The 11,197-nt window shown below is 41.2% G+C and overlaps 2 protein-coding genes across 2 annotated transcripts in view; one reads left to right on the top strand and one right to left on the bottom strand.

Annotated features, from left to right (window-relative positions):
• The first annotated feature begins 1,279 nt into the window (after window positions 1-1,279).
• LOC102296056 (E3 ubiquitin-protein ligase RNF170) lies at window positions 1,280-5,545 on the top strand. Its single transcript, XM_005923196.3, has 6 exons — window positions 1,280-1,420; window positions 1,905-2,007; window positions 2,504-2,612; window positions 3,896-3,969; window positions 4,056-4,166; window positions 4,738-5,545. Exons 2-6 carry the CDS (start codon window positions 1,987-1,989, stop codon window positions 5,074-5,076), a joined length of 654 nt encoding a protein of 217 aa, XP_005923258.1. The 5' UTR covers window positions 1,280-1,420; window positions 1,905-1,986; the 3' UTR covers window positions 5,077-5,545.
• A 16-nt stretch (window positions 5,546-5,561) lies between these two features.
• The window catches only part of pfas (phosphoribosylformylglycinamidine synthase), a 16,643-nt gene continuing 11,007 nt past the window's right edge, over window positions 5,562-11,197 (bottom strand). The window contains exons 21-28 of the mRNA XM_014333846.2: window positions 10,965-11,084; window positions 10,722-10,867; window positions 10,431-10,638; window positions 9,851-9,930; window positions 9,635-9,749; window positions 9,397-9,546; window positions 9,112-9,252; window positions 5,562-6,174 (exon numbers count right to left, since the gene is read on the bottom strand). Of these exons, the coding sequence (XP_014189332.1) occupies window positions 5,864-6,174; window positions 9,112-9,252; window positions 9,397-9,546; window positions 9,635-9,749; window positions 9,851-9,930; window positions 10,431-10,638; window positions 10,722-10,867; window positions 10,965-11,084 (1,271 nt within the window). The 3' untranslated portion in view covers window positions 5,562-5,863. The remainder of the gene's footprint in view (window positions 6,175-9,111; window positions 9,253-9,396; window positions 9,547-9,634; window positions 9,750-9,850; window positions 9,931-10,430; window positions 10,639-10,721; window positions 10,868-10,964; window positions 11,085-11,197) is intronic.

Below are 11,197 nucleotides of genomic sequence, written 5' to 3' on the forward strand. Positions count from 1 at the left end.
TGAGCAAGAGATAGTGGCCCAAACATAAATGTGGCTCAAGCTTGCTCAGCCAACATCTATTCACTGCAGTTTATATCATGTTTGGCTTCTCTGCTTTAAAATATTTTATTATCACACCCAACAAATTAAAAATCCTGCACAGCAAATTTTCTTAGCAGAGCTTTAAGATAAATACCGTTGGAATGATAATCCCTAGGACACGTTTTATTGGCTATACAAGTATTTTCTGTAATCTGCACTGTTCCCAGAGAGCCATTAAAACCCTGGCAGCATGTCAGCTACTCTCTGCGAGTAAATCATTTCCCATGAAGGCAATAAATTTCTCAAGTTACCCATTTATTTTATGCCTCACATGAGGTTGTGTCTAGTTGATATGAAATCTTCTCTGTGTCACATGCTTTCCCAAGCCACACCATGGAAAATTACAAACAAATCTTAAAGAGCACCTATTATAAAGGGATTGTTACATCACTCAGCAAACAACCTAATGATCACAAATCAAAGCTAAAATTTGACACACTCATAAAATAGTACGTGCTTGAACTGACTCTGGACTTTACCCATTAAACTCTCTTTGGATGAGGACCTCATTTATCTCCTGATTTCTGCCACTCAGACCTTGACCCTATAGTGGCTATTTTTAGAGGATTTGATCCACATGAACTTCCCTTTTTTAGCGTTTAAGGTATGGTGAAGTGCCAGGGCAAATATTTGACAAGATATTTCTGCAATAGCTGCCTTGGAAAAGTACGTGATGGCTGTCACAACATTTGGCACTACCAGACAGGTTGCTTTGCCACAAATATTTGCCACAGTAAGTCAATGCTATGTTCATGTAGTACTCTGTTTTTAATGGTTTTACTATCCACCGATTTAGACATTTCTTACTTTCACATTGCAACTTGGATTTGGATCAAAGGATCAGTTGAAGTACCCTTGGTGTAGTAATATAAAAAAGCATTGCATGGACAAGGTTTTGGCTAAGTAAACTCTGGGTAAATTATTGGCAAGTTCAAATATAACCTACTTAAACAAAGCGTAGGAGGAATCTTTTCTGGCTTTGATCTGGTCATGCGACCCAAACCGGTTACCTCTGGCCAGACTGAAGGAACAAATATGTTGATTTTTTTTCTCGTTTTTTTGTATTTATTTTGAGACTAAAGGTTGACAGCTGCCTATTTTAAAGGGAAGTAAGTGAGTTTTGTACAAAGCACCAATGTATTGATCTGACAATGCTGTCCCCTTTAAGTAGAAAGACTCACAGGCCAGCTGATATTGGAAAATGTAGTTGATCATTAACAGGGAGCTTCAATTTATTTTGTTCAGTGATGCTGTTGGGCAGCACTTCACTTCCTTCTAGAAGACACTGATTATCTATCTGCCTAACCTCTATACACCCGTGCAACAGATTTAAGTCCAGGTGAGTCTTTTTTTCCAATGTTTTCTGTAATAGAAATATGATTTTGTGCTTTACCAAATTGTTAGAGAAGGTTTGGGGGAATTTGTTGAGTGTGTTTCTTACAGATTTCTTGATTTGTATGAAAGACCAGACCTAATGTTAAGCCCATTAGGTGATCTAAGCCATAAATTGATACTGAAGTTATTTGACAAATGAAATCTGTTATAAACCTGCAGCCTTCTTTGATTTGAGCATATTGTTATTAACAGTTTCATCTTTCCATCTGAAAAAAATATTTCACCTGTTAGTGCAGGCTAAGATTTACAAACCATTTAAATTAGCAGTCTGAACGCTGAAGTCGGAGCATCAGTAGCCGTAATCCGCAAACAGAGAAGAGCTGAGCTTCTGTTCTCTTTATCTCACACATCAATAATTAAATCATTATTTAGATAAACTAGCATTACAGGTGTGTTTATCTATGTTGCTATGTCATGTCATGTTTCAGATCAGACTGAAGTTCCACTGAGTCAGGGTCGCCTGTAGGATAATCCACGTATTTGCTGTGCACACCTGATCAGTCAACATCAATGTATATGAGCTGCCTAAAGGTGAGTGGTTCACACAAACGCATACACTCACAGTAAAGCTCATGTCATGCAGGGGCTTATTATATTTCCTTGTTTTCAGTGGGGGTTACACTTCTCTTTGTCCCTATCTCTGAAGCACTTGGGTGAATCTCATGCTTTAACTTAAAGAGTTACATTAAAACAGTTTCTCCTACACGGAAACTGGGAAAACATTATTTATAAGACACTTCCTGGGTTATAAAAAAGGTAATTTATTGCTTTTATTGGGGGCACAGTCTGGTGGAGGAAGTTGTCACTGCTTGCATGACTCAAATCAAAAGTTTTCTGTTGTGTTGTGTTCTGTGTTTCACCGTTACATCGGTATAAGCTTTTCAAAGATTATTTCACTTGAAATCCATGAACACCAGGAATAGGAATAGAAAACGCTTATCGATTCTTCTGTCATTGTCCTTTTTTTTTCTTCCTACTTTTCACTTATGTCTTCTCTTCTATGTCTCCTCGTCTCTCCTGTTTTTAGGAATCCATGCAGGCATGTCAGTCTTCGAATAGACGAGACTGGCACTGCCCAGTCTGCCTGCAGACGGCCAGATTCCCAGTCCAGACGAACTGCGGCCATTTGTTCTGCGGTACGAGATCCTGCACACATTTACACAAACTGACCAAAATCTTCTCAGACTCTAATTATTTTATGCACACACCCATTCGGTCAATCATCTGTGATTAGGGCTCACACTTCGTGTCTTAGTTTATGCGATTTATTCACTGATCAGTGTAGAAGTAGTGTGCTGTAGCTGTTTCAGGCCCATCTGTTTGGCCCATCTGTTTGGCTTTTAATAATTAACGTTTGCCACGGTCCACCCATTACACTTGTAGATAGAGCAGCAAACGACCAAACACAGTAAGGTATGTGTTCACAGATGATGCGAGATGGAGGTTTTATGCCTGCTACTAGGAAAGCAAAATCCTCAACATCATTAACCCAAATTCATAATCTACACTTGGAGCATTAAGGAGAGTTGCGCTATGAGTTGACTTGAGAGGTATATAATACATAGAATAAAAAAACAGAGCTCATATCCATATATTAGGCTAACCATGTAAAAATGTTCAGGTCTTTACAAATCTGCTTTTGAGAAGGGCTCTTGTAATTTTTGCTACAGGGTCATTCTACCTTAGATTTGCCTGAAAAAAAGAATCCAGGAGAAAGGTTGACTTCTCAATGGGGAATACATTTCAGGTTCTGTCATTTAGGGATTGTCTTTTTTAAATAACTTGAGCTAGATCCTTCAGTTTTCTGGTGTAAATATCTGGTAACATGGCACTATGAATATAGAGTCTCAAGAGTGGATAGCATATAATGACTGTTGTTGAAATCCCTGAAATATTATGTCCAATCTCTACCAGCAGATTTGGAGACCTAAAGACACCACATTTTTGCAGGTAGAGGACTGATATTTTGTTCACAGCTTCTCATATTCAAGGCGCATAATATTCTTTGAAGAATATCCAAAACTTGGGATGGTGATCTCTCATGTTTCCAATATGAATTTTAAAAAATATCTCATATTTATATGTGGCAGCCAAAGATTGCTTAAGAATAACAACAAAAGCCAGTTTATGCAGAGTTATGACCCAGAACCATGACTGTGCATAAACTTATTGCTTTAAAAAAAACAAAAAAAACCTAAACAGTAGAACTGAGAACCTGAAATTCTGGATAATTCTGCAAATTCCTATTAGGAAGTGTTTCTCCTGGAATTTCTTCGGGCATATCTGAGATGGTCAATTAGATGTTCATATCTGTAGCTTTTGAGTAACATTTATGGCATGAATGCACTCATCCAACCTTGATACTATCTATTATAGATTAAATGACGAGTTAAATAAATAGTTGTGTTTGATTCTGCAGCTCCCTGTCTTATCACCTATTGGAGGCATGGGTCATGGTTAGATGCAATCAGTTGTCCTCTTTGCAGACAGAAGGTGCGTTATTCTCCTAGTTCCTTTACTGTACATCATAAATGTGTTACGAGCGTGGACGTGAAATAAAAATGCTTGCAATCTTGCAGGTCAGCGTGCTCTGCCACCTGTTCAGCGAGACCCGATCAGACCAGCAGTCAAAAGAAGTTCTCGATGAAATCACAGCCTACAACAAACGTTATTCTGGAGCTCCACGCAGGGTCAGTACTCTGTTAAAACATCAGTAACAATATTGTACTGCTACTCCCCAACAGCAAACTCACCCATCAAAGAGCCAAGAATACTTTTATTATTATTATTATTCTAAGATATCATAAGCCGTGGTATCTATCAGGGCATCTGAAAGGGAAGAAAAGAATTCTTTCATTATTTCCTCGAAGAGTTAGAAAAGGGAATACCTCTTATGCAACCTAGCAGTTATTGTCCTGTTTAACCAACAGTGATAGACAAAGGAGGTATGAGCTCAACAGCTCACAATGACACACCTAGAAGCCACGTGATCTTCTTTGTGTTTTTTTTCTTTGAAAACATATCCTGTAGCGTTCATGCTTAAGAACTGGAACTACTTTTGACTATACATTTAGAATAATTTATTTCTTGCTTTTAAGAGAGACACAAATATAATAAATGCAGCATCAGGAAATCAGCAGAATACCCCTGACCCATGTCGAAGTGCTCAGTCAAAAATCTTGTGGATCATTTTTGATTGCGCCAACTTGAAATGTTTGGTATCTGGTTGTCTGATGTCCTCCTGCATACTCACCCCTCCAGGTAACGGACTACCTCTGTGACACACCCCTGCTTCTGCAGTTACTGGTTCGTGGCCTGGGCACCATGGGAGGACTCGTGTGGCTGTTTCTGTTCAGGGTTGCCCTGTGCTGCGTGGGGACCGTGATGTCCATCTCCTCCCCTGCTCTGGATGCAGTGTCTTCATCGAGTACCCTAGAAACAGACCCCTCTCTCTGTGGACTGCTAGGTCTCCTGGACGACCTGGTGGTGGTCATCCTGCTCCTTATCTGTGTTATCAATATCAACCAGCAAATAACACCAGAGAGAGGACAACCTGGAAATGCTACAACCTCACAGGGAGTGATGGGAGATTCACTTTAGAGAGCATGAGCAGCTGGAGCGTGGCAGCACAAGCTGTTAGACATGGACTTTTATTGAATTTCTTCCCTCTGGCTGGATTAGTGGTTAGAAGAATATTGACAACTGCACAGCATGCAACAGTCAAGGTGTTAGAGGTTGTCTGAGCCTCCCTAAATGTAGATTCAGATTCCAGGTGTTTTTGTGAACTGTTTACAGAGTTCATGCTAAACTAACTAAAAATATGATGTTATGCAATTTGTAGGTTCAGATGTGGTTACAAATCCTTAACCTTTCTTGAGTCCTTAAGTGTTTGACTTGTCTTTGTTTTCCCTTTAAAAAAAAAATCTGTACCAGTGTACACAAACGTGTTGTTCCAGTAAGCTACAGAACATGTGTCACGTCAGTACTGTATTATTGACATCCATGTAAATACTTGACATTGTATAAATTTAAGTTTTTATCGTTTAAATAAACAATATTTATTGATTTATATAGCCGTTCTTTATCATGTCACACAACACCACGTTTTTCCAGGAATTAAATCATTTATTGTTAGCAAGTTCAGTAGTGGATGTTTCAGCAGACCAACACTAATAACAGCAGACCTGCAGTTTTGTACAATATGCAGATTAAACCTATGAAATTCATGTTTAATCCATAAGTCAATAAAGTATAACAGGCAGTAATAATGCATAAACACCAGCGTACCCCAGTAAGTAAAAAGCTGGGCAACAAAACGTAAACAGACATGGCAGTTTTAGTTGACACCCTACTTTGACAGCACTAGAAACATGTTAATGGAGGAATATCACTCTTGATTGCTGCACCAAGAAGCTGCGTTCTTGAACATACGCAGCCAGGGTGAAGGTGTGAGAGAAGGTCTGAAGTCCCTTGGGGCCCAGGGCCACTGCCAGCTCAGGGTGCAGCGCTCCGGGTGGGGCATCATGGCCAGGTGTCTGCCATCCCTGGAGCAGAGTCCTGCGATACCCTGCGGTGAGCCGTTAGGGTTGAGAGGGTACTCTTCAGTGGGATGACCCTGGTCGTCAAGGTAACGGAGGGGGGCTAGTCCACCAGAAATAATCAGGTCCAGAGCCCGAGAGCTACGGAATTGCACAAGACCTACGGGAAAGAAAAAGGTTGGGGGAAAAATCAATACAAAACACAGGTGCTGATTACAGAGCATACGGACCCACTGACTTGTTAGGCAACCAGATTAATCTTTGATGTTATGCAAGTTTAAAGAGGGGGGCTCATCATTTCTGTACATTCTGCTAGAAAAATGATAAATAGCTGAGTGATTTATTGACGTGTGCAAAATTTTAATGGAAATATATAAAGCTAGAACATTTTGGCTATGACCACTTTTAGTGCATACTTTTCTATATTCCATACATTCTGACAAGATCCCAACACCATGGCTGAAAAGCAGGGCCGAACCACGACAGAGCCTCCAACGAGTTTTGCAGATGCAACAGATTTTCGGTCCAGCTCTTGTGTAATCTGATATACCTCAGCTTTTTCCCCCCCACTTCCATTTCCCTCCCTCAAAAACGACTTCTCGTCAGCCAACCTTCCACCGAGACCATTTCTGATGAGGGTTTAGTGAACAGCAGATAGATCAGCTGAAGAGAAACATGTCATCTCTCAGGTCTTATGCCAGGTTTTTGCTTTTCTTTCTCCCCTATTTCTTAAGGACATGAATGTCAGCTACTATCCATTTCCTGCAGATAGCTTTTAAGCCTGCCACATCGTCTTTTGTACTTATACAGTTTCTGCAAAGTTTTTAGAGACAGTGCATCATGAGAAGATATGCCAAGTTTGCCAGCTAATAGTTCCTTGATAATCACCTTGTTGATGCAAAATACTATTTTATGCCTGTTGAAAATTGAACAGTCATAACCAGGGATGGGTATCGTTTAGGTTTTATCCGATACCGGTGCCAAATCGGTACTTTTGAAACGGTGCCGGTGCTTAAACGGTGCTCAAACCGGTGCTTAAAGAATGGAAAACACAAACTTTGCCCAAAAACCTCTCATGTTCAGCTGTTTTTTTGTAAAAAGATAACAATGTTAGCCTTTTCTGCCGCTATAGGGGACTCTTGGCTGGAAGCAGTGCTTAATCAATGGAAAAAACACAAACTTTGTCCAAAAACCTCTCATGTTTAACTGTTTTCCACTTTTTCTTTGGTCATTTTAGCCTTTTTGGCCAGGGTGAAGGGAGTACCTGCCATCAAACAAGAAGACAGCCGCATGTAGATATGATGATGTTTGCTAGTTCACCTTACATGCATGGGCAAAGTTTGTGTTTTCCAACGTGGTTAGCCTACTCAATGTAAATTACACACGAACAACATTAAGCTACTCACGCAGAGAAGAACGGCTGCTGCTGCATCATCCTCCGTCATCATTTCTGCTACACTGGCAGGGCTAGGGGCCAGGACTCTCCTCTTCGTGTTTTTGGGGGATGTTGCTAACTCCGGGTCCGATAACAGGTAACCCACCCGCAGTAGATGTGCACGGTGTGAGGTCTCGCAGCAAGCTATCAAATACGGCGCATTTCTCGGCTTTTCAAAAACGCTATGCGTCGCCAGGTGTTTCATCGGATTTGAGGTGTTACCTCCTTTGCACAGTATCACAGTATCAGCTTAAAGCACTTGTTGCAGGCTGCTGAGTTTGCATATTTTGCTGTGAAGTACAGCCAGACTTTTGACCGCTTTGCCTTGGGTGTTTTTAATCTGTAGCTCTGCTCTAAAAGAACGTACGTACCTGGACCCGCCTACTATCCTCGGAAACGTAAAATGATTGGCTAGAATCTAAAGTGTATCACAGAGCAGAAAAAAAAAGCACCGAAATAAAGCACCGAAATGTGCGCTGCTTTTCGGTCTGGTTACTACCGTTTATGTCACCGGTACCCATCCCTAGTCATAACATAGTTGCAAGCTGTTGTAAGAATAAATGCTACATATGGATCATTTTAGCCCCTTGATGTTTGGTAGGCAACATGATGATATCTGATCTGATAACATCCTGGGCTTAGGATGCCCTGTGGCCAAGTTTGTTCATGTTTGGTTGATCAACTCCTGATCTATCATCATCTCTGAATATTTGAACTCCATAGGATCCTCTAGTGCAGGGGTGGGGAACTCCAGGCCTCAAGGGCCGGTGTTCTGCAGGTTTTAAATATCACCCTGGGTCAACACACATGAATCAAATGATTAGTTTATTACCAGGCCTCTGGAGAACTTCAAGACATGTTGAGGATGTAATTTAGCCATATAAATCAGCTGTGCTGGATCAAGGACACCTGCTAAAACCTGCAGGACACTGGCCCTTGAGGCCTAGAGTTCCCCCACCTCTACTCTAGTGTCTTCTAAGACAGCGGTCCCCAACCTTTTTTGCGCCACAGACCGGTTTATGTCCAACAATATTTTCACGGACTGGCCTTTAAGGTGTCGCGGATAAATACAACAAAATAAAAACCAACAAAAGAAGATTTATTCATAAAACATGGGAAAAGACCCAGGGAAACTGAGTTAATGATAAAAACTATAAGAATCCTGAAAACCATGAATTTTACACCCGAGCCTCAACTCTTGTGGCCCGGTACCGGTCCGCGGCCTGGGGTTTGGGGACCGTTGCTTTATTGTGCATATAATAGAAGTCTTATTTACATGTGGGTCATTCATGACACACAGGAAAAGACCCAGGGAAACCAAGTTAATGATAAAAACAATAAAAAATAATGATAAAGGATTTATGGTTTATTATTTATGGTTTTTAGGATAAAAACCCTGAAAACCACAAATTTCACACCTAAGTCTCAACTCTCAGACGGCCAGGGGGTTGGGGACCGCTGTTCTAAGACACCATTTTCCAATAGAACAGAACTGGTTTGTTGGTACCGTTTTTACTGCTGGTGAGTTTAAGTTAAGCGTAAGTTACCACTGTGATTTAGTTCAGTAAGTTGTGACCCACTGTCATGATACTAAGCTCGCTCGTTTAAACCTGACTACAAATCCTGCTTAGCAGTAGACCTCTCATGCTGATCTGACTTTACCTTCTCCATGTGCAACCCAGACTCCCAGCGCTGAGCCCTCCATGCCTCTCAGCCAGATGGATGGAGAGTCCTGGATCCCAACGCTGACAAAACGCGACTCAAACCTGCCTGACTTATTGTGACTCAGCACCACTTCAGATTCTGGTGAGAATAAAAAAGCCAAGAAAAAAAACATCAGGATTAAAAATTATTCTAAACAATTCTGTTTTAATTCAATACTAAGGTATTGTGTTGCTTTATTTCAATCACATTTTCAAGAAACATTTCTTTGCAATGTCCTCTTACCCACTCCTTCCTCGCTCTCTCCCACCCAGCCCAGCAAGGCGAGCAGCTGACAGCCATTACATACGCCCAGACTCACTGTATCCTCACGTTGTCGGAAACGATCAAATTCAGCCTTGGCTTTGGGGTTGTAGGCAACAGTAGCTGCCCAACCTTTATGAAAAAGTAATATTGTTACGCAGGAAAAAAAGAATATGCACCTCACAGTGGTTTACGTCTGAGTGCATGCGAGTCCATTTACCTTTAGCTGATCCCAGGACGTCTGCATAGCTGAAACCACCAACAAAGACAACTGCTTTGAAAGGGTCCAGGGTTACTGAGCCAGTGCACAGGTCCTGCATGGTGACATCCCAAACCTACACACACATTTACATTGCAAAGCTCAATAATGAACACATGCAACACAGTTTAGATTTAGATGAGCAGATATCTGGTTCATAAGGCTGTTGTTAATGACCTCAAAGCCCGCCATGTACAGAGAGACAGACATCTCTCGATCTCCATTACTGCCCTCCTCTCTGACCACAGCAACACGTGCTAAAAGAGCAGAACAGTTTAAAATACAAAAAAAGCATAATAAAAAAAAAATCACAGAGTATTAATAAATGATTATATCTGACTAAACCTGATGAATTTAAATGATTAAGAATTTAGTGGTGCTGTCCAAGCACTAAATAAATATGGTTTCATTCCATATCACTGGTCACTGGGAAATGATGTAAAGTGAAAATATGTAAGATAAAACAGACTTATAAAGAAAAACAACAATGGATGACAATGCATTACCAGTTAGCGGCTAGCTGTTGCATCAGTTCAGTGTTGCTGCTGGCAGTTTGAAACACTAGCGAACTGAATAAAATGTTTCAAAGGTTTGTTGTTCTTGGAGGACTTCCCCAGTGGGGATACACCCTCTGACAGCATGTACAACTGTTATGCTAAATTATAGTTTATAGACAATTAAATAATCAAAGAGTGTTTGACTTCATAACAAAAACAACCATTAATTCCAATTCTGGAGTACAATAAGTCACTGATACCAGGTTGGCTGATGGTGGGCATTTCAGAGGGGTTAAAGGTCAGTTTAAAGTATGGCTGTGTCCTCTTTGATAGCCCCTCCTCCTCCTGTTTAATATACAGCTCATTGGCTTGGAGACGCTCCAGCTGGAAACTCGTGTCCTCCCACATTGCTCTGAGGTCAGGCAGCAGCTCCCTCAGCACCTCCTTTCCATCTACACGGACCCTGATCTGGAAGACAAGTGCAATGAAAGACAGCGGTCATCCTTTACAAAGACACAAGACCCGAGTCCGTGCCAGGTTTAACATCTCACCATGGCTTCTGGTCCAAAGCCACATGTTCTGCCGATATGAAGGCACTGGACGCCTGCATCGCTGTATCTTTGACACACAGTTTCTAAATCTGACTGAGAAACCTCCAGAACCAAACCCAGCTCCTCGCTGAACAACAGCTCCATGACTGCACGTGGCAAAAGATTGTAAAGACACAGTTATTTTGCATTATGTATGTGTAATTAACTGGTAAGGAAAGGGAAATAACACATTCAGGCTCTAACCTCCAGCTCCTTGTGAAGTCAATTCAACATCAATCCCACGGTTTCCTGCAAACGCCATCTCTAGCAAGCAGGTAAGAAGGCCTCCGTCACTGATGTCATGACCTGCACTCAGCAGGCGATCTGAAAGGACACAAAATAGATTACATGTTGTTGTTCTTATTTTTTTTAGGAGCTTTCCAAGCCACTAGGTGGCTCTCTCGTCACAGTGCAGAGCTGTGGCTGTGCAGTAAGAA

The sequence above is a fragment of the Haplochromis burtoni genome, unplaced genomic scaffold (assembly GCF_018398535.1).
Source record: "Haplochromis burtoni strain Fernald_Lab_line unplaced genomic scaffold, NCSU_Asbu1 Contig_65, whole genome shotgun sequence".
Classification (NCBI taxonomy): domain Eukaryota; kingdom Metazoa; phylum Chordata; class Actinopteri; order Cichliformes; family Cichlidae; genus Haplochromis; species Haplochromis burtoni.

What these genes read in the sequence shown, in the direction of transcription:
- LOC102296056 (XM_005923196.3), top strand. Translation starts at nt 1,987, where the DNA reads ATGTATATGAGCTGCCTAAAG. An exon ending in TGTATATGAGCTGCCTAAAG is followed by an intron (nt 2,008 to 2,503) that starts GTGAGTGGTTCA and finishes TCCTGTTTTTAG; the next exon opens with GAATCCATGCAGGCATGTCA. An exon ending in GTCCTCTTTGCAGACAGAAG is followed by an intron (nt 3,970 to 4,055) that starts GTGCGTTATTCT and finishes GCAATCTTGCAG; the next exon opens with GTCAGCGTGCTCTGCCACCT.